At 35.8% G+C, this 27039-nt stretch overlaps 1 protein-coding gene and 1 long non-coding RNA gene across 2 annotated transcripts; one reads left to right on the forward strand and one right to left on the reverse strand.

The window, feature by feature from the left end:
* Positions 1-1570: 1570 nt before the first annotated feature.
* On the reverse strand, positions 1571-2767 carry LOC124457095 (transcription initiation factor TFIID subunit 11-like). The gene is made up of 2 exons (XM_047007385.1): positions 2647-2767; positions 1571-2364 (listed from the first exon to the last, which is right to left on the reverse strand). Exons 1-2 carry the CDS (start codon positions 2765-2767, stop codon positions 1571-1573), a joined length of 915 nt encoding a protein of 304 aa, XP_046863341.1.
* An 11988-nt stretch (positions 2768-14755) lies between these two features.
* Positions 14756-24329, forward strand: LOC124458295. The gene is made up of 3 exons (XR_006953121.1): positions 14756-14812; positions 22510-22612; positions 22706-24329. It is a non-coding gene; the product is annotated as an uncharacterized LOC124458295 (long non-coding RNA).
* Positions 24330-27039: the final 2710 nt, after the last annotated feature.

Below are 27039 nucleotides of genomic sequence, written 5' to 3' on the forward strand. Positions count from 1 at the left end.
AATTCCTCCAACGTAACTTCCCCCCTGCAGAGGGCGGCGTCCGCTGGGGACAATTTGTGAAGGATTCTATCAAGAAAAGGTTTGTTCTCCAAAGCGTCTAGATAGGCAGCAGAAAAAGGGCGACATAGAACATCATCCAGACATGTAGCATGTGGATAAGCCTTTAACAATTCGTCCGTGCACATCATAGATTCCATCCATAAGGCTCGTATTGCACGATTTTTCTCGTCGAAAGAAATATTTGAAGAGATCTCGCCTTCCTCGGCCCACTGTTCTCGGGTACGTATACGTGCGCCAGTCACCTGTCTCAAAATGATGGTCACAATTGATCTTCGATTAGTTTGATTAGTAGAAACGTCCTCTCCAAGATTACGTCGAGAATTCAGAATGTTCAGTTTGTTGGTAAGTGTGTGAAGTGCTTCTCGTTGAGAGGAAGCCAGCTCCGACGAATGATAGTAATCTTTTGATCAGGGGCTTACCAACATCCCACCATTCGGGGAGTGAAGGATAGTGGGTTTGTTCCGTCTTCCAATCTCCAAAATACTTGGATTATTTTGATGTATGTCTCGTTTTTGAGTAAGTTACTATTGAATTTCCAACAGCCCACGCTCCGGTGCGTTCTGGAGGAAAAGGAAAGAAACGTAGGAGTGATCACTGTGAAATAAGGGAGGATCGATACTTCCTTGACGGACGGTACCAAGGAGGACGAAATCCAGAACATATCCAGACGTGAACCGACCTGGCCGCCAGCACGGGACAATGTAGTACATCGTTCGGTAGGTGGCGCGATCGCCAAATATCGACTAATTTCAGCTCTCTGTGAGTGTACAATGTGTGGGCCACCAGCGCCCACGGTGAATCTGCCGCATTCCGTGCGGTCGATGCTCGGGTCCACCACGGTGTTAAAATCGCCGCAAATGACAGTCGGAAGGAAATGTCAACAAGAGGAAGAATGGAATGGAAGAACTCGATGCCTGGACTTTTGGTTGGGGGCATAGATGTTGACGAGTTGAAAGGAGGTGGAGTGAGAAGAGAAGTGAGGATTTGTAGCCGACCTTGTGAGTCGGATGAGGAATGAAGAACTGTGAGAGAAGGGTGGTAAAAGACGGCAACGCCTCGGGAACGGGTCGTTCCGGGAGAAGAGAGCTTTCATTGTGGCTTGTTGTTGCCATTAGTTGTTTCGTGCAAGAGTCATTGGGTAAATTCGTCTTGGTTGGTGGAATGTGTCTCCTGTAAACACACAATGGTGGGAGAAAAACATGACAGCCAAGAAAAGAGGATAGACCTCTGTGTTGGGTTACGGAGGCGTTGACAATTCAAAGTTATAGCTGTGAGTGGTGGTCTGTGTAAGGCCATGATAAAAGTAAAATTAACAAAGAAAATCTAGAAGACAAAAAGGATTGTCCAACGAGAAGAGAGATTAAGAGGAAGGAGAGCCCCCATGGGTGGAAGCACTGCTGCCAATTTAAACAAGGCGTCTGCATCGGTGTTATGGCACGCAGGCGCACGTTGGTCGTCTAAAGGAGTAGACTTTGGTATCGGGAGGGTCACCAGGTGGTGAGCCGGTGAATTAGTAGTTCTGCTTCCGACACTGTGGCGAAGGAGGCGTTGTCATCACTCGGGTAATCGTCTTCGTCCAGATCCAAATATTCGTCAGGGTCCCTCTTTCCCCATCCGAATGCTGTGAGTCGTCGATGTCATCATCATCATTGTCATCATCATGGTTGTTATCACTAGTTGTTGGTCCGTTGCCAATCTCATCATCGTCATCCTCGTCCGTGTTCCCAGCGTTCTCGTTGTCCATGTCCGTTCCGTCGTCATCAGTATTGTCCTCAATTTCCTCGTCATCCTGATGAAGGGGTATATCCCCAGGATCAGGGTCCACGTCCGCGTCATCGATAGCCCCGTCGTCGTGTGAGGCGTGTTTCTCCTCCGGTTGTGGTGAGCTGGTGGGGGAGTGGCGTCGTTTTCCACGGCGTCGAACAGGGCTAGAAGTTGGCGGTGAAGAATTGCCAAGATTATCAGTGCTACCCTCAGAAGGGGCGGAAGAGACCGAAGCATCGGTAGCGCAGTCAGGAGCTGGCTGTTTAGTATTGCTAGTGAATGGGGTGGATGACCCGTTGGTACTCGGAGGGGTAATTTTCGAAAGATTGGTCCCCACAACCACCGCATAAGATACCAAAGGCAGCGAAGGAGCAACAATTACAGCGGGTGCTGTATTATTAACGTCGGTGCTAACAATTGCAGCACAATTATTGATATTATTGTTGCAACGATATGTAGCATCATTATTGTTAGTTAAGTCCCGTTCAGGGTGAGCGGAGCGGGTGTTGTTAGGCGTAGGACAGTCGGCGATGACGTGTCCTTCCCGATGGCATTTAAAACACACGGGTTTTTGTCCACTGTATTTTACAACACACCAGTGGCCTGCGATGCGCTAACGGGCTGGTATGTTGGCCATGATTTTCATGAGCACATTGTGCTCGCCTGTGTAAATACATTCATGTATTACCGACTTGATAGATTTAATACCTCCACTATATGGGGAAAGTGCCCTAGTGATGGCTTCGTCGGGGATGCCATAAGATAAGCGAGAAATATATACCCATGTGAAGGGGGAGACTGATTTAAATTCCACTGGCTTACCATGGACAAGGAAGTCTTGGTTAGAAAAAGCATGCATCTGAAGTGCATGGTTAAAGGTTATGCGATGGCGCTCTGGCGAAATTTTCACCACAGCCTCGACATCACTGGATAAATTTGCCATAGTCAAGAAAGACAAAACTCAACAAATCCTACACACCATAAACAATATCACAAAGAATATTACCTTTACTAAAGACGAAGAACACGACAAACAACTTACCTTCCTCGACATCCTACTAACCAGAACAGATGACGGTACACTAAACACACAATATACCGCAAAACCACCCACAGACCAAATACTCAATTTCAACAGCAATCATCCAACACAACACAAAAAAAGCTGCATTCGAACACTTTTCAACAGGATAAACACTCATTGTAATACTGAAGAAGCCAAAAAAACAAATCGCAACTACTTATACTCCAAATTTATTAAAAACAATTACCCTTGAAACTTCATAAACAAAACTATATACAAAATACAAAACAAAAAACAAACCGACAAAAGCAACAAAAAACCGGACGAAACAGTAAAAATCGTCACATTACCATACATAAACGGAACATCAGAAATGACTGCCAGACTTCTTCGACCATTTAATATTAACGCCGCCCACAAACCTACACAAAAACTCAAATTATGTTTCACCAAACATAAAGACAAAACAACAATTCATGATACAACTGACGCGATCTACATGATACCATGTAAAGACTGTTCAAAGCAATACATAGGACAAACATCTAAGAAAATTGAAACAAGACTCACAGAACACAAAAACGCCATAAAACGACGAAATCTGAACTCACTACCGGCAGAACATACCCACGGAAACAACCACACATTCGACTGGACAGAAACTAAAGTACTCGGACGCGCACAGACTAAACACGCACGCCAATTTAAAGAAGCTTGGTACAGTAAAGACAACGACACAATAAACAGACATATCGACATACCCATCATATACTCACAACTAAAGAAAAAGGACATAAAAACTACAAACAATACCAAAACTAAAACACTACACTCTAATATTATTAACACCAATAATATTCACAATACACCAAAACCCATGGCAATGCATTTCACCCCATCCAATCACTTTAATCCACCCACTCATCCAATCAGACGCTCTAAACGTCTCCAAGCTAAAAAGCACGTGTAAAAAAATATTTTTCATTCTGATGAAGGCTCGAAGCAACGAGTCGAAAGCTCAATAAAACTCACTTTAAATCAAGAGAATCTTTTATCTTTTATGTATATATATATACATATATACAAAGTGTATAACAATGTGCCCTCCCGGCTATCACAATAGTAAAATTGTGACTCCTGCACTTGGGACACAGGACGTACGGTTACACATTGTACGGATTGTATTGTAGAGTCACCAGAGCGCTCAAACCTATAAAGGTGAGTTTCTAAACACAGAGGAAATACTCGATTTCAACAGCAATCATCCAACACAACACAAAATAAGCTGCATTCGAACACTTTTCAACAGGATAAACACTCATTGTAATACGGAAGAAGCCAAAAAAACAGAACGCAACTTCATAAACAAAAGTATAAACAAAATACAAAACAAAACACAAACCGACAAAAGCAACAAAAAACCGGACGAAACAGTAAAAATCGTCACATTACCATACATAAACGGAACATCAGAAATGACTGCCAGACTTCTTCGACCATTTAATATTAACGTCGCCCACAAACCTCCACAAAAACTCAAATCATGTTTCACCAAACATAAAGACAAAACAACAATTCATGATACAACTGACGCGATCTACATGCTACCATGTAAAGACTGTTCAAAACAATACATAGGACAAACATCTAAGAAAATTGAAACAAGACTCACAGAACACAAAAACGCCATAAAACGACGAGATCCGAACTCACTACCGGCAGAACATACCCACGGAAACAACCACACATTCGACTGGACAGAAACTAAAGTACTCGGACGCGCACAGACTAAACACGCACGCCAATTTAAAGAAGCTTGGTACAGTAAAGACAACGACACAATAAACAGACATATCGACATACCCATCATATACTCACAACTAAAGAAAAAGGACAAAAAAAATACAAAGAACACCAAAACTAAAACACTACACTCTAATATTATTAACACCAACCATATTAACAACACACCAAAACCAATGGCAACGCATTTCACCCCATCCAATCACATTAATCCACCCACTAATCCAATTAGACGCTCTAAACGTCTCCAAGCTAAAAACACGTGTAAATAAATATCCTCATTCTGATGAAGGCTCGAAGCAACGAGTCGAAAGCTCAATAAAAATCATTTAAAAATTTGGAGAAACGTTTATCTTTTATATATTCAATGCCTGGATTACAAATTTTCAAACTTATATATATATATATATATATATATATATATATATATATATATTTAGCATGGTGTCACCATTTTTCATTTTACCAGTCACCAGTCACCATTTGACTATTGTGATAGCCGGGAGGGCACATTGTAATACACTTTGTATATTACGCTCACATGTGAGAGAGTCTCATATGGAGACGTTCACCGTGTTCGTGATATGCAAAGCTCACCTTTATAGGTTTGAGCACTGTGGTGACTCTACAGTGCTCAAATGGTGACAGTACAATCCATACAATGTGTAACCGTACGTCCTGTGTCCCAAGTGCAGGAGTCACCATTTTACTATGGTCACAGAATAGATACATACAGAAGCGCCACTCGATGTCGGAGCCTTTGATGTTCGTGTCCCCAGCATCCGGGCAACTTTACACGGCGGCCATGTTTCCAGCCAGATCGCAATGTAATTTATAGTGCCAAGGACAAGTTTTTAACCAAAAACTAAAACAATTCGGCACATTGGAAGTTTTTTGCGTTTTTCGAGTAGAGACAGTAAATCGCAGCAAGTTGTCTATGTCTTATCAGTCGATTCGATATCGTATTTGAAAAATAATTGTTTGTAGAAACATTCAAAGTAGAACTTGAATACGGATGACATGTCGTCTGTCCTGGCTGTTCGTCAAAGTTCTAGAGGTAAGGGTCAGTTTATTTGTTTATGTTTTCTCTTGGACTGTGAATAAACCTGCTCTGCATTAAATTCTTCAATTTTGTTTAGTTTAAAGATGTTTGACTTTTATATAATTCCGACATTTCCTTTTGGTGGTGGTAAAGTCACGATTTGCAAATCTGATCGCGTAATAGATACGCATTCGGACTAAAAGCTTTAAGAAATAATCATGTGGGAACTCTGTACATACATCAACTGGTGGAATTGCCTGGAGGACTTTTAATATATTTGCCCCAACGTTGGAATTTTTCGTTGTAGCAGAAAAGCAATTGACGAAAGTATCTTCCAGTGTCTTTATGTATTCCAGGTATCTTCTAGCCGGGACATTCAACCCACCAAAATTCTTACTATCATATGATTTGAAATAGCAGAAAAACTGTTGATCACTGTCAAAATCATTTGATGTATAAATTCTCTTGCATTCATCACAGCTGTGCCTCTTGAATGATTTTTTTCAGCAAGTAGCCAGCAACATAAGCTACAGCGTTATCTTGAATGATGTTAGAAGTCACATTCTGTTCTCTATAATCCTCTGGTCCAATTGAAAGAATGCTTAAATGGGATTGTGGCATGTTGTCGACATGTTTTGGCTTTGATATATTTGCTTTTGTGCATTGAACCAAGAGGGCATCCATATCTTTAGCACAGTTGCCTTTTGATGATGTAAGAAGCGCACTAAAAAACAATTTTCTAAATGCTCTTGTGAACTGTATTGGTGTGGGGTTGTCGCAATTCCCCCCTTGTTGTCGTATGCTTCCGAAAAAATTTTAAGTCGGTGTTCAGCCTTCTGGTAAGTAGGTAAGTAAAGTTGTGGGTGGTTTGCAATGTACTCCAGTTGTTTATAATTGCACTAATTGTAACCAACCAACCTTTTAGAGATTTTATCCTGCGTTTTACATCCTCATTGCCATTGAAAACTTTAATTTTTTTAATAAATTGTAAGGATTCTTGCAAAAATATGATGTGTGAACTCTTTGTTGTGATTGGTCTTCTCAACTCTTTCATTGCTTTTAGCTTGGAGCTATTTACACAATCAAAGAGGGAATCAAACTTCAAGAGAAACTCTGCAGTTCCACTGGCACAAGATGATAATCCTCCCAAGTTGACATATGTGCAAATAGCTTCTGCAACGGTATGACTAAAAATCTGTGTAGCATATTTGACTTTCATTTTTTGGAAGTTAGTTGGATGGATGTGAATCAAACATAATTCTAATCATTTTTCACATACAATTGTTGGTCACAACTCACAAGTGAAGTTTAACCAAAGAGCTAAGCTGTAGGAAGTTGACAATATGCTTGACATAATGGCAAAGTTTTTAATTTAATTGTAACAATTTATCAATAACTTCATTCTTTAAAAAATTGTAATTTCATATATTGTTTATTAAAAATAAGACAACAAGAAACATCTTTATTTGTAAGTTAATACAAATTTGACAGACATGATAGCCACAGGAACTCAATATACAATTACAAATAAAAACTTTCAATTACAATTATGCGGAAAAGCTGCATTGCAAATAAAAAGCCCAGATTCAAGAATCAAATATAAATTAGTTTAGTCCAAATTTTATACTAATAACGTCTTCATCTGAAGAACGTCCTTTACGCACAGTAGGTCGTTTTATCGCTTCTATCAAATCCGTTGACCATTCTAATAGGAAACTCTTTACTAGAAAATACAGAAATGGAATCACACTAAATATATTTATTACTTTTGTCCTAAATTATTAATTCTTAGGGCAACTGCCGTTCAATATAAGAGACGTTCTAAACATGGATCTCGCATACAATTCAAGGCAAGAAACTATAAAACCCTTACAATTATATTTGACGAACGTATTTTGCAACAAAACTGTTTCTCACCTCATATGCTTGGTATCCTATCCGATTGCATTAAAAATTTTGTCCATAAGTGAATTTAAATTCGTCAAATTTTCGAAAAACAACTCTTCATAATATTAATCTATATAAATTCTGGCCAGTTTATCTGGCTGGAGTAATGGCGGACGCAAAAGATATGCCATTAAGAACTGGGTACAAGTAGGGGACAGATTTTCGCTGAGTGGCGCTTCTGTATGTATCTATTCTGTGCTATGGTGATACACATTGTAATACACTTTGTATATATATATATATATATATATAAGGACGTAAAAGGACGTAAAAGAACATTTTAAATAAACATTCTGATATGTTTAGTGCATGCCGTCGTGTAACTTAACACCTTTTAGTCGATGTATATAGTCAGCAAATAAAATATAATATGTCAGTTGCCTGAAGATCGCCCTACGGCGTGAAACTGAGTAGCGACAGCAAACAATTGTCCATTTTATTTTAGTTCATTTTATATATATATATATATATATATATATATATATATATATATATGTGTAGTGGTGTTGAGAAAATACACAAAAACTACAATTTCATCCCGACAAGCCTGTTTCGTGATTGCTCACTCTTCAGGGATATATATATATATAGGAAGTTTATAATTTATGATTTTCCGTATAAAACAGTGCTCGATGCCCAAGAGCAGAAAGGTGTGGTGTTGAGAAAATACATGTATTTTCTAAACACATATATATATATATATATATATATAATTGAAAATAAAAGAAACCACGAATTACTTCATCGAAATTTATTCCCTACAGAACTGTTTCGTATAGCAGTTGTTTGACTTGCGACACTCGTCAGGGGAATAAAAATAGCACTATAGCACAACGGAACTTATACACAAAGATGAATAATTAAGTGTTTAGGTGATATAGTATTACATTAATGACGTTAGTAAGTGTTTATTACGATAGCGGCATGCGGAAATGAGTTCGTTTCGTTTATTGAGCGAGCTGAGTTCTGGGTGGAAGATGATGAAGAATTTCTCCGAGAGGCATAAATTACAGCGTTTGGTTTTGTTTGAATAGGTTGTGATTTCTTTACAATTTTCCAGTTGATGGTGTATGTTGTGTTAGAGTCTTTTAGTTTCCATATGTGTTGCTGAGTTCTGTGGAGTGTTGTTTTGATTTATTACGGAATGAGCTGGTGTGGTTCAAGTAGCGTGTTTTAAAAGTGTTCTCCGTTAGACTGATGTAGGTTTCTTTGTGTTTGGTTAGTGTGTTGGTGACTGTGGCTTTGTAGACTACCCCTTTGGTTTGGCATTTTCCTTTTAGTGGGCATTCCTCTTTCTTCCGACAGTTGCAATTTCTGTCTGTGGTGGCGTTTTTCGTCGTTTCTTCTTTAGCTAAAACGGTCTTATTGTGTGTAGAAATTATTGTATCACTGATGTTATAAAATCCATTATTTTTTATACACTCTGTATATTACGCTCACTGCGCGTGCGTAGTTTGAGCACTGTCGGATTGTGTAGAGAGTCTCATATGGAGACGTTCACCGTGTTCGCGGTATGCAAAGCTCACCTTTATATGTTTGAGCACTGTGGTGACTCTACAATACAATCCATACAATGTGTAACCGTACGTCCTGTGTCCCAAGTGCAGGAGTCACAATTTTAATATGGTGATAGCCGGGAGGGCACATTGTAATACACTTTGTATATATATATATACATTTAAAATTAAAAAAAATAAAATAAAATAAGAAGAATCCGAGAATCCAGAGAATCCTTATCATTATCATATATATATATATATATATATATATACAAAGTGTATAACAATGTGCCCTCCCACAAACCTTGCAGTCTCTTTTATAGAATTACATACTAGGTACATTATCTATATCATAAGTATAAATTACACTTTCCGACTATAGGAAAGTTGCATTTCCCTTATAACTATAGGTAATTCAATTTCCAATGCATGTGAGTTTTTACTTTTAGCAATGCTGTTCAATATCTTCTGAGTGTCATGTGAACAACATGTCTAGTTGTACACGAGTAATTCCTTTAATTGTTGAGTGCAAAACTATATGCACGATAATTTTTAAGTTTAAATCCAACACATGTATCAATGATAGGTAAAACAAACAGAAATCTTAATTATCCAAAGCCACGGTAACTTTTTAATGTCTTTTATACTTATGATGTACCCAATGTACCCAGTATGTAAATTCTATAATTAGAGTCTGCAAGGTTTGCGGACATTGCCGTTTGAAAACTCAGTACATCCACTTCAAGCTGTAAACGCATTTCGTTAAGGATCATAAATCATAATCTATGGATGGATCATGTAAGTAAAACGGCAGCTTCCATTTTTCCTTGCGCATGATTGGCAAGTTGTTTTTTTACTTAGCAATAATATGTTTTGTATGCCTTACATGAGTTATATCCACACAAATCTGAAATTAATGGTTGATATTTGTTATAACTGTACTATACACTTAGAGTCAGGGTCTGTAAGATACACGTTCTCCGTTGTCAATAGAAATACCGCAAAAGCGTTGAGTATAATCTTCATTCATAATCACTGTGTGTTTGTTCTATGGATCCAAACATAATATTAGTATACATAAGTTATATGCATTAATCACTATCGAAAACATAGTTAGCTTTTGATTCCAAGCATCACTACCATTCAACATTTACCTGGATACAATTCTTTTAATGGTAACTAAGAACTTAGTTGCTAAAGAAAAGCAAATTTATAGTCGTGTAAAAGTGCAAGTTAAACATATGTATAAACCATATCTTATAATTTATGAATTAGGTTTTGAAAGTTTCAATTGTAAGAGAATTTTAACGAACCTCAAATAAAACTAATAATAATACCTCTTATTAACAACGCATTGTTTTGTATATTTTACGGTGGCCTATAAGTGTCACGGCAACATTTGAATACGAAAATCTCACGGCAACATTTGAAAACTCACGGCAACATTTGAAAACTCACGGCAACATTTGAAAACTCACGGCAACATTTGAATACTAAAATCTCATGGCAACATTTGAATACGAAAATCTCACGGCAATATTTAAAACTCACGGCAACATTTAAAACTCACGGCAACATTTAAGAACTCACGGCAACATTTGAAAACTCACGGCAACATTTGAAATTCTTAAGGCGGAAGCAAAGTGAAGGAAGTTAAATCATTGACTTATAGTCTAAAAAATATAAAATGGCGGAAAACATTGAAGAATACGATGTCGAAGATGACCATGAAAATCTTGAACAAAGCAGTGAGGAAGAGATCATACGTTATGAATTCCTTAAAGGATTTCAACACAAAGAAATTCTTAACTTCATAAGAAAATATCACGGTAAGCAGATTAGCATGAATACATTAAAGCGAAGAATATAAATATTTTGGTCTTCGACGAAAAAACAGCCATTATGATATGGACGTTGTACGTGATGCAATTCGTGCTGAAATAGACGGCCCAGGAGGTTGCCGAGGTTATCGTTTAAAATGGCATGCCCTTCTAATGAAGGGAATAACTGTACCTAGAGACGTTGTGGCAGGATTGTTAAGAGAGCTTGATCCAGAAAGAGTGCAAGAAAGATCTAGACGCAGATTGAAGAGAACGATTTACTGGAATCCTGGACCAAATTTTTCCTGGCATTGTGACGGATATGATAAGTTAAAACCATATGGCTTTCCAATCCATGGATGTATAGACGGATGGAGCCGTAAAGTCCTTTGGTTATATGTTACTAAGTCAAATAATCTACCAAGTAATATTGGAACGTATTATTCGGAGGGTGTGGCACAATTTAATGGCTGTCCTGCAGATTTCATTACAGACCTTGGTAGGAAAATGGCCTTGCCGCTGCCATTCGCTCATTTTTCGTAATGACTCAGGCAGTCATAAGTATGTGTCTTCACCCAGAAACCAAGCTATAGAAGGGTGGTGGTCATTCATGAGAAAAGATCATGCAAAGTGGTGGATCAATTTTTTTAAAGATCTGGCTGAAGAAGGAACTGTAGAACTCACCATTCCTCTTCATGTGGAATGCCTTTGGTTTTCTTTTGCAGATTTGCTCCAAAAAAATTTAAATGATCATGAAGTAAAAGAGTTTTGGAATTCACATTACATCCGAATATCAAGGTATGACACTCTACAAGGAAGGCCAGATTCTCTGTACTATTTTCCCGAACTTCAGAATGGTGAATGTAATTTGCTTTTGCCTGTTCTTGAGTCTGAAAGACTATATGCTAGAGAGCATATAATATGTGAACATGATGCACCAAACAACTATCAGAGATATTTTTTGTATGTGATGGAAAATTGCTCATTACAGAAACCCCAATTGATTAGACCAAAGTTGACGATAAATAATTAACTGAAAAAGAAAAAGAAAAACTTTAGGACATTAGACTTGACTGTACCAAATACTGTGATTTTATTTTGGATAAGGGCTACACTGGAGTTGTTGAGGGAAGTAATGTTGAAGATATTATAAATTCCCTGAAAGTAAAGTTTGTTAGCAATCGCATACTATACACGAATGAGTCTAAAAAATGTCTTGATGTTTATGGATTTGGAGATATGATAATGAAAAATCCAGATGCTTGCCGTACTCTTTTTGTGAAAAAATTTTGTGCTGATATGTTTCCTGATGCAGATTATCTTTTTTCTTTGGTTGAACCTGTGTTTTCAGAGGAAAGATCTTCAAGGCGAGCCTTAGAACACACTATAGTGGACAGCCTTCATGATTTTTTCATTTCACTAGACGACACATTACTACCGGGGTATTCAACAGCAGTTGCTTGGAAATATGATGAAGAAGAGAATGTTAACATAAACACAGAAGAATTATTTGAAATGCCAGAAATGTCTGTAAAAGGTGTTATGGGATGGCTCACAGGCCAAAGACATAAACATATTCTACCTAAAGAGAAACCTTCGATTACTCTAAATTTTGACCATGATCGCCTGGTAAGAAATCCAAACCACACGACGTGTTTTCCGTTAGTTGGAGCTTGTGAGAGAGCTAACCATACCAGTTGTACATATGTGCGAGTCAGGGAAGTTTAAAGAAATTTTGTCATGGCATATTGTAAAAGTCAATCATTTGCTAAAGCATGAATTAAAAGAAGATTGACATTTTAAAATTGAGAAAGAAATATGTTCACATTTTGTTAAATTTTTTAATGAACTGTTTTACGTGAACTTTTAATAAGCTGGAGAACTTAAATTAGAACCCTCTAATGAAACTAATCTTGTCACTTATGTTAAAGTTTTGTTTTCATTTTAACAACAAGAAGCTTAGTAAATCAGTCAGAATTTGTTATGCTATCAATGAAAATCTATGCCATTCTCAGTCCACAATGTTTGCATGCCGTATTAGTGTAACAAACAATTCTAAAGCTTGCCTCCAGTGATGTGGTTTCTGTAATGAGAAATTTTCCATCACATACAAAAAATATCTGTGATAGTTGTTTGGTGCATCATGTTCACATATGATATGCTCTCTAGCATATAGTCTTTCACACTCAAGAACCTGCAAAAGCAAATTACATTCACCATTCTGAAGTTCGGGAAAATAGTACAGCGAATCTGGCCTTCCTTGTAGAGTGTCATACCTTGATTTTCGGATGTAATGTTAATTCCAAAGCTCTTTTACTTCATTTAAATTTTCTTGGAGCAAATCTGCAAAAGAAAACCAAAGGCATTCCACATTAAGAGGAATGGTGAGTTCTACAGTTCCTTCTTCAGCCAGATCTTTAAAAAAATTGATCCACCACTTTGCATGATCTTTTCTCAGGAATGACCACCACCCTTCTATCCTTTGGTTTCTGGTTGAAGACACATACTTATGACTGCTTGGGTCATTACTAAAAAATGAGTGAATGGCAGCGGCAAGGCCATTTTCCGTACCTAGGTCTGTAATAAAATCTGCAGGACAGCCATTAAATTCTTCCACAGCCTAAAATAATACGTTCCAATATTACTTGGTAGATTATTTGACTTAGTAACATATAACCAAAGGTCTTTACGGCTCCATCCGTCTATACATACATGGATTTGAAAGCCATATGGTTTTAACTTATCATATCCGTCACAATGCCAGGAAAAATTTGGTCCTGGATTCCAGTAAATCCTTCTCTTCAATCTGCGTCTAGATCTTTCGTGCACTCCTTCTGGATCAAGCTCTCTTAACAATCCTGCCACAACGTCTCTAGGTACTGTTATTCCCTTCATTTGAAGGCATGCCATATTAAACGATAACCTCGGCAACCTCCTGGGCCGTCTATTTCAGCACGAATTGCATCACGTGCAACGTCCATATCATAATGGCTGTTTTTCGTCGAAGACCAAAATATTATATTCTTCGCTTTAATGTACTCATGCTAATCTGCTTACCGTGATATTTTCTTATGAAGTTAAGAATTTCTTTGTATGGAAATCCTTTTAGGAAATAATAACATATAAATACTTCCTCACTGCTTTGTTCAAGATTTTCATGGTCATCATCGACATCGTATTCTTCAATGCTTTCCGCCATTTTATATTTTTTTAGACTAAAAGTCAATGATTTATCTTCCTTCACTTTGCTTCTGCCTTAAGAATTTCAAATGTTGCCGTAAGATTTTAGTATTCAAATGTTACCGTGAGTTTTTAAATGTTGCCGAGAGTTTTCAAATGTTGCCGTGTGATTTTCGTATTCAAATGTTGCCGTGAGATTTTCGTATTTAAATTTTGCCGTGAGATTTTTGCATTCAAATGTTGCCGTGACACTTATAGGCCACCGTAATATTTGGATAGGTATAGCAAACACAAACCTTAAATATCCAAACACCAGTGACATATTTTAATGTTGAAAGCAGAGTTGATTCAACGTTGGGAACGTTGAGAACGTTGATTGAACGCTGTGAATTTAACATTGACTTTTTTCAAATTTTTCCGTGCAAAAAAGTGTTTTTTTAACCTGCGACTTTACCTGCGACCTTTTACCCACGACAATTAGATACACACAGATGACGGCCAATAATAAGAAAACACTTTAACTCGCTTGCCATGTGACTCGCGGGAAAGAATATTAATGAAGTTGAAAAGAGATTTGTTTGTGTGCTCATTACAAAGAATTTTTTTTATTTGCAGTGTGAAATCTGGAGGTTGAGAGAGGATACGAAACTTCTGGAATTATAAAGCTTAGAAGGTAATCTTGCCATTATTTATTTCACGGAATAAGGTCCTATTTAAACCTATAATGATTCCTGTCGTAGTCCAATATTTCTACCGATCAAAACTGCGTGAAAATTACGTCCGTACTTAGCGTTTCAAAATTTACCTAGCATTCTTGGTCTGCTAGCTGAGATGCATCTCTTATGTGAGTTTGATATGTTATTTGACATGATTTAATAAATATGAAAGTTGACTTTTAATTGATTGGTTGATTGTTATTATTATTTAATGAAATCGAGCAATAATGCTGATCATTCGTTTACGTTTTATTTATCGGTTCAATGCATTGATTCTCAATGACTTAATAATTTTACATGTATAGGTTATATTTACAAGTAAAGTCGTTAAAGATTTCTTTGGCAATTTCGATGATAAAAATATGATCATTCTTGCCAGTATGAGACAGGGGCGGATCTAGGATTTTTCAAACATTAGTCATAGGAGGCTGGAGGCATTCTCTCCTGGGAAATTTTGAGTTTCAAAGCCTTGGAAATGCCATTTTAAGCGTTTTAGAGCAATACAAAATGTTTTTGTGGGCATCGTTTTGCGTAAAAAGCATTTTAGCTTACGTTTTATCGCAGCGACCAATAAATGAATGTTTTGCAAAAATTTAGGCACATTGTTATGACAAATATAAGGCTCGTTAGCATGCCTAGGAAAATAAAATTTACTTTAGAATAATGCTATTCCAAAAAAGATATTGTGTTAAAAAATTTCTACCAAATTGTCAGGCATAGACCCCCCCTAGAGACCCCCATTCACACCTCTATGTAATGAGTTAAGTTCGAAATAAGGTACTACAAGGGACAGTTCATAGATGTAGAATTTCACGTTTTGAGAAAAAACTAAAAATTTTTTTCTGCCAAAGATTAAACAAAGATTATCAGAATGAAAATTTGCAATTAAGGAAAACTTTATGCCATTAATGGTTATTAGGCATTTCACTAGACTATTATCTTCTGTAAGTTTATGCAAAGTGTGCTACATTTCAATCACCAGTAGCATTGTATTTGCCAATATAAACAAAATGTAACCAATATGCCTTTAATCATATAATTACATGAATGTTAAAATTGGTTTATGTGCCATTCTTACTGGTCATAATAAGTATATTTTCATATAATCAAAACTTGTTTAAATGTAAATCTGGAATAATTTAGTTTAGAAATTATAACGATTATCAGAAAAATTACCTAGTGATCATAAATAATACCTTGCTGTTTTTCCAAATTTCAAGGTTTATCTGCATACATAGAAAGACATTTTTACTTTATAGAAAATGCTTTTCATGAATCAGTAGCCCTTAAGAATTTCTTGCAAACAATCTGGTATGAGCCATAGATCAACACACCTTGATATCTCTTCATGAGATGTTCAGTTAGAAAAGGGGACAATATGTGACATGCCACAACATTTCATCTATGTAAAATTCTCAGGTTTAATGCCATTACAGTCAAATTGTCAAAATAAAAAGCTTCCTGGATCATAAAGACTCATAATCACAGTTTATAGTAAACAGCTTCTCATTTAATCAATATTAGTTGTCTCAAATCTTAAACAATGTGTACTATAACGGTCCAATGATTGATTGATCAATGATCATAAACTGAAAAGCCCCAAACATTTGTGTAATAAGGTAAATAATAACAGATTATGGCTACAGATTATTTGTCCATTAAAATACATTTGAAGGAATGTAGAATTTATACATCCAGCAACATTATACAACTTGTTCACGACGTTGATTGGTGATAAGTAGATATTATTGTCTTTGTCAGGTATAAAATAGCTCCAAGCTGCTTTGTTAACGCTTCAATGACGAGGCTATGGTTCTGCATATACATACATAATAACAACAAAATAAGACAAATATTTTAAGAGAAACGTGAGGTATTTGTCTCATTATCTTTCTTTGAGTTCAGCTGAACTAGCTCCAATGACGCTATCTTGTGCCTTGATATTGTATTTATTAGCACGATTGAATGATTGATAAACTTTATCATTATATTCATCCACTTATGCATTTTGGATGAACAAATGTGGGTTTTGTAGGACATGTAGTCTCTTGAACGCATCTTTCTTTGAATTTTTCATGGTCATTGCGAGTGTGATTACCTTCACGAAGTGAATTGAGAGTCTGTGCTAAATTCTTGCTTTCTTCTGTCGCATGATTTTATCAAGCTCAAAAATTCTGAGATACTTTCTCCATAAGTTTGGAGCAACAATATCGTAAGAACTTAAACACTGAACATCTTTGAATATATAACTATCCGTTAAGGGCTTCATTTGAAATAAATAACCTAATGTATTTATACTTACACCGCCAAAATCTTCTTTGATTGCTTTTAAACCTTTTAAACGGTTATTCAATTTAATCGCGAACTTATTATGGCCAACCATTGATACTTCATCAAGTAATATGAACTTTGAACCCAGTTCGCATTTCATCATGTTTAATTTGGCAGAATCTAACGGTTTATAATTCTTTAGTGACTGACTGGCTGGTATACGCAAGGCACTGTAAATCGTGTTACCTTTGTAATATGTACTGTTTTCCTGTATGCGCATGTAGTAGTATATGAACACGATGAAAATATTCTCCTGCTCTTCAGAACATCAACAATTTCCTAATAAACCGGTATGTTCATTTCGCCATGGAGTAAAGAGCATAATTAACTCAGGATAATGTGTTTGGGTTGAAATTCTTTATTAGACCAGACACTACGTATTTTTCCACAGCAAGATCTTTTTTTTACATATTTTACAATTTGAGCATTATCGTCATTATATTCATCAAAATTTCCCAAAAGAAGATTATCAACATCACACTTGTTTGGGTTTCTATATGCCTTTGAGGACAAGAGTCGTACCATGCGGTTTAATGAGCCAAAGTCACACTTTCCAAGCTGCCAGGTCATTCTGTATACCTTTTTAAAAGAAATTCTTCTGCCTTATCAGATATTTTCTCTATTGACTCAATGGTTTAAGCAATTCAAAGCTTGCGGAAAGAGAAAATGTAATAATGAAAATTACACTGCGAGACAATTTTGCATTTAATTTGAAGAGCGACGTACACTGTGTACTCATAATACACAGCTGATGTAGACTAAGTTCTAAAATACAACGTCATAGTCTAATCACCTAACAACTTTACGTCAAATCGTAATGAGCGACCAAACTACTATAAGCTAACATAAACTTCAATTGTCCTTCTCAGCACTTTATCAACCTGGACTATTTAAATTAAAAAACATGTAACGATACTCGTGGGTTCAACTATTTAATTTAAAAGGAAAAATAACGTAATGTAATAGGACGTTGGGAGGGATTATTCTATATCACTTCTGTGTTCTCATATAATCTCAACTTTACTGTGGGCGCTATGCCAATTGTGGCCTAATTTTTGTGCTAAATTCACATCAGTATATTAAGGGGCATACGCATGCGCCTGTCAACAATAAGGTACGTGCATGGAATTGCCGCGAAAGAAAAAAGTTTTGCCGTGAACTAACAGAAAATAGAACTAACTACTCCAAGTTTTTGTCTTCTTTACACCAAAAATATTGCCCACACATGCTCAGGCCTTGGGGGAGTTTGGATTGCTTTAAACAATTTTGTATTGAGATATTTGAATGCTTTTTCTGAAAATATAATCATCTTCTAAAGGAATCGACTAATTTCATCTGTTTACCTTATTTTTAACGCTCAACTTCAATATTTTCGCACATGCTGCATACCTATTTGATGATTATGATATTTCAAGATAAGATAATGGAAACGGAAACCATGATAAAGGCTCTTTGATATAGATGAACGTTTTTCACAATATAAACAACAGTTCATTTAAATTTTTTCCCAATTTGAAACATTAACATAACATAAAGTTTCCGGAACAAACCCCGTTGAACAAACACCCCTGAACAGATCACAGCAATTACCGGCACCTTACAAACGACTTATTCACAATACAAACAAACGATCAAATAAAAACATTACACGTCACACTAATTCACAATGACAATACACAGTTGACACACACACATTACAACTAAAAACATGACACATAAATCACACATCACAACTAAAAACATTTCACTTCACACTAATTCACAATGACAGTACATATTTCCAGAGCCCTCTATAGTATAAGAGTTGGGACATCTATTGTTATCCGTTTTGCTTACGTTGATTGGGCAATATTGATCACCTGATCAATTTCCGCCATTTTGGTTCCTAGTTTTGAAATTTTAGCTTGTGTTTATATAGCAATTGCTGCTAGTAATACAGTATTTTGAGATAATATTGCGTTTTTTTATGGATAAGTGTGTAATAACTGATTGTTGAAGGCTACTAAATGTCATTACATATCGCATAAATCGAGGATTACGAAAAAAATGAAAGAAATGCCTTTACGTCGAACTTACGAAATTTGATTGCGTATGGTGATTGTTGTGCTGAACTGCTTTTGATATAAGGTTCAATTAACTGACTCAAGTAGAGAAACATTTTTGGGCCAAATAACATTGCAAAGTTCGTGCTGATGCAGTTTCAATAGTTTTCTTACTCCAAAGCTTGTTTTTTAATCGAAGATGATTTCTCATTATGTTCTGAAATTGGTCAATCTACAAACCTCTCAATTCTCAGCCACTTCCATACTAAAACAACTACACCAAATCACAGAAACTCTTATGATTTTCCATGTTGTATTTCGTATTTTTAGTTCATCATTTAAAAATGAAGTAATTATAATTAGGATATTCACTGAAACAGCTGAGTACAATATATTTTTGGTATTGAATTGTACAAATGTACCCTACTTATGTAGCTCAAAGTAGAACATTACTTCTCTTCTAGACTTGTGGATGATATTTTAATTGTAGGTTTTGGTTTATAAGATCACAGAGGCATATCTCCATAATTTCAGCTATTTGGGCTTTTTGATATATATTACAACTGTTGCTGCCTTTCTCATATATATTAAAATATTGCCGGATTTCTGATATATATTTAGGTTGTGCTGGCTTTTTGATATATATATTTCACTGGCAATACAAGGCATAGAATTTGAACAAACGAGGCTGAGCTCCCTCCAACACACCCCTGTTTGATCATTAAACACATATAGAAGTTTTGTCATTCCTCAACCAATAAATTTAAGACTACAAACAGTAGCATTTATAGCAAACAGACTGTTCTTCAACAACAGAAATGTTTCATATTATAGAAATAATATATTCATTTTAAAGAAATGCTTCACCAAAATTTTCAGCAGAATCCCTAACAAACTTTATTAGAAATAAACTTTAATACTTTATAAAGTGATAAAGGCGAAATAACTTCATATAAAGGAATAAAACGTTTAAGGTCAAATGCATCTTGGTCAAATCATTGCATATTTCAATAACTAAAAAGTAAAAGTCTGTCATTTTCTGCTGAGCAAGAAAATTTTGTGATATTTCAGAATAAAAATATCATGCTTGGATTAAATTGGGGGCATAAATCACTCACTACCATTAAATTGTTACAAATCTTGAACACAAATCTCTCCGGACCAAATCTGCATGATTACTATGATTCGAAGTTTCGAACAAAGTTTTGTCCAAGTATTTGATAGCACTGATGCCAGGATAACATTGCCGCTTGCCACCAAGCTTAAAGATCTTGAAAACTTGTTACAGAGTCGGAACATAAGCCGAGAAAACACGTTCACGTACGAAAAATACTTCTTACAATGGGTCACGATCAATTTGAAGCACGAACTAGTAAACCGCAAACGAAGCTCAAACCAATGAAATTAAATCAGGTCTGCCGCAAATTGTTAAAAAAACGCAAAGAGCTTGCTATTATTCCTATTATATTTGATACTACCATGGAATAAGCTTAAATTGCTTTCTTCTTTTGCATATAAACCCAATTTCCAATAGTATTATTATAGTTTCACTTTGCAAGTAGGAACCAAAATGGCGACTCCGCGCTCGCCCCAGACCGTTTGTCCCAACTCTTATACCATAGAGGGCTCTGCATATTTCCTGTACACACAATACAATGACGTAGAATCAGATAAGAATTACGGCTAACCTGACGTTTACTCCTCATTTGACTCGGAAGATGACTACCGCTAAGGTTGTCAAAACGTCCGTCAACAACAACAAAAACAGTCCTTCTCAGGATTATACCAACCTGGACGATCTACATTTACAAACATGTAACGATACTTCTGGGTTCGAACCATTTACTTTTTTACAAACATAAAGTTTCTTGTAACAAAAGTTAATTGATCACAGTTGATCTTTTTTAACCTTGACAGTGTCAGCAAAGCTGTGTTTTTTGAAATGAAATTGTTCTTGTTAGAAGCTGCGGATTAACATCATCATTTTCCTTACACTCCTTTCATTTTGTGCATTATTTTTTTCTGGATGAGATCTTTCGGGATCGGTATTTTAATAGAATGATTAGATTTATTTTATCTTCACCTGACTGCTCTTCTAGACCTCTTGAAAATGCTCTCTTTCACATCATCAAAATCCACATTACTTCTTTCTCTTGCCTCTTATATCATTGGTATCAAGAATCAGTTTCCTCTGCGGTATCAGCCTCCCTACCCGTTGACATTAATCTTTTAGATTCATCGGTGTAACTTATCAAAGCATTATCATGAAATTGTGCATCCTTACTGTCTGAATCTAATTGAGACATTTCTCTCGAATCCCTTTGTCAACAGTACTCTTTCTCGTGACGGCTAAGTTAACAGTATGTATATCTGTATATCAAAATCATGAATATATGTTTGTAAATAAAGGCGTCCCGGTAAGTTATGTTACTCATGTAACATAACTTACCTCATATACCTCTTAACATAACTCATGTAACATAACATGGGCATTTTAGCAAGTGTTTACATGCAGTTATATGTATATTTGCGCTCATCTTGGTATATTAGGTGGTAAAAATTGTGTTACTCCTTTGCAGATCCTCCATTTTTGTAAACGTGCTCATCAAACCTCCATTATTTTTATGTCTGAGAGGCTGATTACACGAGCCCGGTAGCCGGGATTCAGCAAAGCGTTAAATGATTTTGGCAAATGGAAACGATTCAAACTTATCATTAGTTAAAGCGTCTCGAGCAATTTCACAATATTCTGATTTAATAACTTCTCACAACATTTAAAACTGAAACAACCAGTTTGCCCTAAATCGAGAATTACAACAGGGACGTTTGGTGCTTCGGAAACAGTTGTAATTTTAACCTTGAAGTTTCGGCTCTTTTCAACCCCTTGAAATCATCGAGCTATGCTGCTAACCTGGTCAGCTCAACCAGGGTTATAATCAGGCTCTTAGGGGCTGTTAAAATAAGCCTGATAGCTGGGATTAAATAGATAACACTTCACAACAAAAACTTTTTTAGAAATTTCTATGCTGTGTTGCAAAATTACAAAACCTTTAAAATGAGAACAAATAATCTAGCATGATGTCAATATTACGACTAAATTGATTTATGACGCTTAATATTTACAAATTTACCATCATTTTTGGTTGCTCTTTTTTGATTTCTTAAGGTGGTATTACAATTGTGGCTGTTAGTTTATGTTATACATGCTATGTTACATTTATGTTAATTAGATATCTCAGTTTAATTGATACTATTATTTGTTTGTCATCTTTTCTATTGAGGAGCAAGAGTTCTAAGATGTTTTGGGAGTGTATGTAATGCCCGAACAAAAACCACACTGTATTTAGTTGCAGTTCGATATTTGTTCAGAGAAGATAAATAGCAGTAAGTATTTAGTGTTTTAAGATATCATGCATTTATCTTACAAGTTAAATAGTTTATATTTGAATGAACAATTAGCTTGATTTATTTTTATAGTAATTGACGCCATGGCCTTATTTTTTCATTATAAGAAAAAAGCAAGACGTCTCATTAGAGCTGGTTTTCTGATAGCCATTGTCTTAGTTTTGATTGAAAATTTTCAAAAACAATCATACTTCAATGGATACGTTACAAATGTTTCTGTAGCTAAAATATCCTCATTTGAAGAAACCCCAAAATTTACAACATCTGACAAAGTGGACGTTTCTTAAACCGACTTAAAAAGCAAACTAAAAAATGTGTTCGTTGTTCTTCATCCTTTTCTTGGAAACGAATTTCAAACACAATCAGTGTTTTCTCATCTTATTACGATAAGCGTTTTTTACAAATAGTCCGCTACGGAAATTTCAAAAGAAGTGTGGTGGTCTTAGGCTACAAAATGGGCTAACTCGACAATGCATTGTCCTGTGGTTTAATATGAATGGGAACCAAAGGGTCATAGAAAAAAACCTGCTTTTCGTGTCATTTTAGCGGAGTTCTGGAAGTTCAAAGTTGACAGATATAGAGCAATTATGTATAGATGTAACACTGTTGTGGGCAGACCACAATATGTCACTTTAATGATGTCACAGGACATTTCTTCATTTCTCACGATTCCTATCCCACATTTCGTTCCCGTAGTTGATCAGTCCTCATCAATCAAACACCAGTTTGGTGTTTGTTAAGAGACACCACTCTATGGGGGTAAATATGACCAAGGAATTATGGATTCCATAGAACTTAACAAAGCACTAGGAGCTACATGGTTTACTATATATGTTTATGAAGCCCATAGTATAGCAATAAATTTTTTAAATTATTACTCAAAGAAGATTAAAATTCTTGATGCTGTAATGAATTGGGGTAAGAATATCCCTAATCCTGTTTACAACAGAGGTTTGCTATTGGCTATCCATGATTGCGTCTACCGCAACATGTTTTGGACTAAGTATTTGGTACTTTGTGACTTGGACGAAGTAATAATGCCCAAAATGGTCTGAAATGGAAAGAACTGATGCTCGAAGTAGAGGACAGCAAAATCGCTCATTTTACATTTCAACACTTGGGTTTCCATAGGAACGTAAACAAAAAAACTGAATTTATGCATTGTCCTGGTAAAACTAAATTAAAGTACAAGGTTCCACGATTTTTTGCAACTTATAACAGATCAAACAGGGTCTTCGGTGGTAATCTTCATGCAAAATCAATAGCAAAGCCCCTTTACACTGTTACTTGTCGCGTACATATTTGGCGATGGATGATGAAAGGCTATAGGTCATACCAAGTACCGACCAATATGGTCGTAATGAGGCATTATAGGGACAAGGATATTGAAAATTTGAGCACTAACAGCACAAGCTTAGATTATGGTATGAATTCACTCAAGTCTCAGGTGATACAAGCCATAGAAAGACAATTTTGCAAGAATGTAAAACCCTTTTACAAGTAAGAGGCATATTTTTCGGAAACTCGTAGGTGAATCTGTTAATATTATTGTCGGAGTATTGCAAAGTGGTAAATTTAAACGACTTGCTCTCTGTAAACAAGGCTTGATAAATATATTAATAATCTGAACTCGTCAGTTTCTTTTCATAACACCTTATCAATTTGCAAGAAGAATATTAAACATCGATCATAAAAAGTTGTTGTTACTACGAAAGAGATCCATATTTTTGGCTGGTTGGTGGATTTTTTTGAAAATTTCATCTAAAGCTAAAATATTTCAAAATTAAAGATATTCATAACTTTAGGGTTTTTAATTGAAGCATTTAATGGTGTAACAATTTTATCTATACAAAACAACAGTACGATAATTTTTTTTTTCACCAAATTAACTTTCTGTTTGAGCGGATGTTGATACGACACTAACAGTTTGTTTAAATAAATGCTCAATGCCGACTGTCTTTTAAAGTAATGAGAGGAGATTCATGTTTGTAGTTTTCAAACCAAATGGTTTATTGCAAGCAGGACAAACTGATTTCCTTTTCAACATCCGTGTGACGCAACCAGCCATGCAAAACATTGCTGATTTTTAAATAAAGCAGAAAAGCAGGGAGCATTACTATAATATTTACAATAATCTTGGTTTTTGCTGTTCCATGATGGGATAAGCCTCATCATTTGTAATATTTGACTTTGTGAAGTCCATGGGCCAGAGGGCTATAAAAATGGGGATTTATTGCGAGATAAAAGTACAAAGATACATATTTAAAAATTGAGGTTCTTAAACCTTGTTTTGACGTATGATAACCATCAAGAAAGTGTACAATAACATGGTAAGTCATGGGATGAAAGTAAGTGTCACGTATGTCTAACAGACAAATAAAAATAGATGATGAGTAAAGCTAATGAGTGTGTCAAATCTACTTGTTAGTACAAAAATGACAATATGTCTGTCACAATGAATCAGTAACATTACAGTTCAAAATTTTGTTGCCATGTGACAAAAGTTACATCTATATGGAAAAATGAACGTTTAGTTTGTTTTATTCACCTTAGTAGTATGCACTTATCCGAACATTTTTAAGACGTTCACCAGACATTTGCAGGTAGTATTTTGCATGATAAGTAGTATCAATAAGATAAAAGTTTCAAAATAGCTGTTTGCAGAAGTTCGCCACTCATTCAACTAATGGCCACTAAGCCGTTTTCATAATACTAGCCAGATACAACTGCACATGGAATTTCTGGAAAACGTTCTAAAGTGCGTTTTCAGACAGCTGTCTTGTAATTTGTTCGGCGTGATTGCTTGTAAAAAGCAGTCTTTACAAGGCTGTATTTTGCAAGAGTTGATGCTTTCTTATTTGATTCCAAAAAAGTCTTTAACGAAACTCAATGATATCTGAAATCTCTGGACGACTGCAAAAAATTACTGTAGGTGAGAGATTTAAGTTTCTTGAATAACTCTTCCGATAGGTCTAAGAAGTTCAATTATCTCTTAAAATTATTTGTTCTGTTATAAAAGCCGTATCACTCCGACCTTTCCTCCACCGGCCAAGCCCTGACTGTATCACATATAGTATACAAGCATGTATACCAAGCAAGCTTGGACACAGATCTGGATCAATGGCTTAAGACAATTTGAGATATTGATAAACTTGATTCTAGTTGTTGTTGCACTTTGAACAACATATATACATATATACATGAAGTAATTACATGATTAAATGGCAAAAACACAGCATGAATAAATTTGGGCAAATTCTGATACAATAGTTACTGTGCCGCAGCCAGATTTTCCTCAATAACATGGGTACCATATGCTGAGATCTTGCAACACTTCTCTTTGCAGGCTACGTACAAAAACTTACTTTCTAGCTTTTCCTATATTTATCCACTTTTCTGTTCTCTACTCTTTGCTTAAAAAAGATCGTTAGGGCTGTATTATTTTTGTGATTTATAAGAAATTTCTTTATCTATGTGATTTGTGAACGCACTTAAATTTTCTTAAACTCGTTTGTTGTGACCTGGGCTGCTTTCTCTCTTTGCATTCTTCGTACATATTTTTTGTTAATCGTCAAAGATAACACAATTCTTGAAGGGAACGATCCTTCATGTAACATTATGTTGTGAAGAGAATCCTCTAGATTTGAAAAGCTTCTTGCAATCTATGATACAGCAAATGTTAATGAATCTCTTCGGAAACATGTATATTTTCTGTAGATCTTTTGCAAGTAATGCCTTGGTCGCTTTTCTTTGCTGATTCTTTAATGCTTCAATATGGCATGCTTTAGATACATAATAGTAACATTTAAGCAGCACCGTACTCAAATATTACAGGAAAAATATATATGATATGATTTTACGAAAATCAACTAACTGGTTGACAACTCCAGTTGCAGCGAGATATCATCAATCTCGCTCTCAATATTCACAGAAACACAAACTTCATGACCATTTTATATGTTTGTGAATTGAAATTTCATCAAGCATCAATTCGTTAATTGGGATCTATGCTTTTGGTGTCCTCGCCTCAGTCCACTTAGCCCCTCCAGTTTTTATAGAACTTATCGGTGCATCCAGGAGCCCCCTAATGGAATAAATGGGACATGTTTTTTTTCACTGATTTGAAAGGGTAAATGGGCTATACTCGTCACGTTATCAATTTCCACCATTTTCATTTCCTTATTTTGAATTTTAAACTTGTGCTTACTTTGCGATTATTACAAGTTTGATTGTAATTTGAGAAAATCTTTTAATTTGCTGTTGGTGCATGTGCGATAATTTATTTTTGAGAGACAATGTATGTAATTACATATTGCCAGAAATTAATGGTGGATCTAGCAGTTTTTCTGACCAATGCGAAGCGCTGAATTTTAGTATTATAGAACGTGGCAACGTTTGGTATTATA

The sequence above is a fragment of the Xenia sp. Carnegie-2017 genome, unplaced genomic scaffold, assembly GCF_021976095.1.
Source record: "Xenia sp. Carnegie-2017 unplaced genomic scaffold, XeniaSp_v1 HiC_scaffold_6, whole genome shotgun sequence".
Taxonomy (NCBI): Eukaryota; Metazoa; Cnidaria; class Anthozoa; order Malacalcyonacea; family Xeniidae; genus Xenia; species Xenia sp. Carnegie-2017.

What these genes read in the sequence shown, in the direction of transcription:
- LOC124457095 (XM_047007385.1), bottom strand. Translation starts at nt 2,767, where the DNA reads ATGGCAAATTTATCCAGTGATGTCGAGGCTGTGGTGAAAATTTCGCCA. An exon ending in CCAAGACTTCCTTGTCCATG is followed by an intron (nt 2,365 to 2,646) that starts GTAAGCCAGTGG and finishes GCCATCGGGAAG; the next exon opens with GACACGTCATCGCCGACTGT.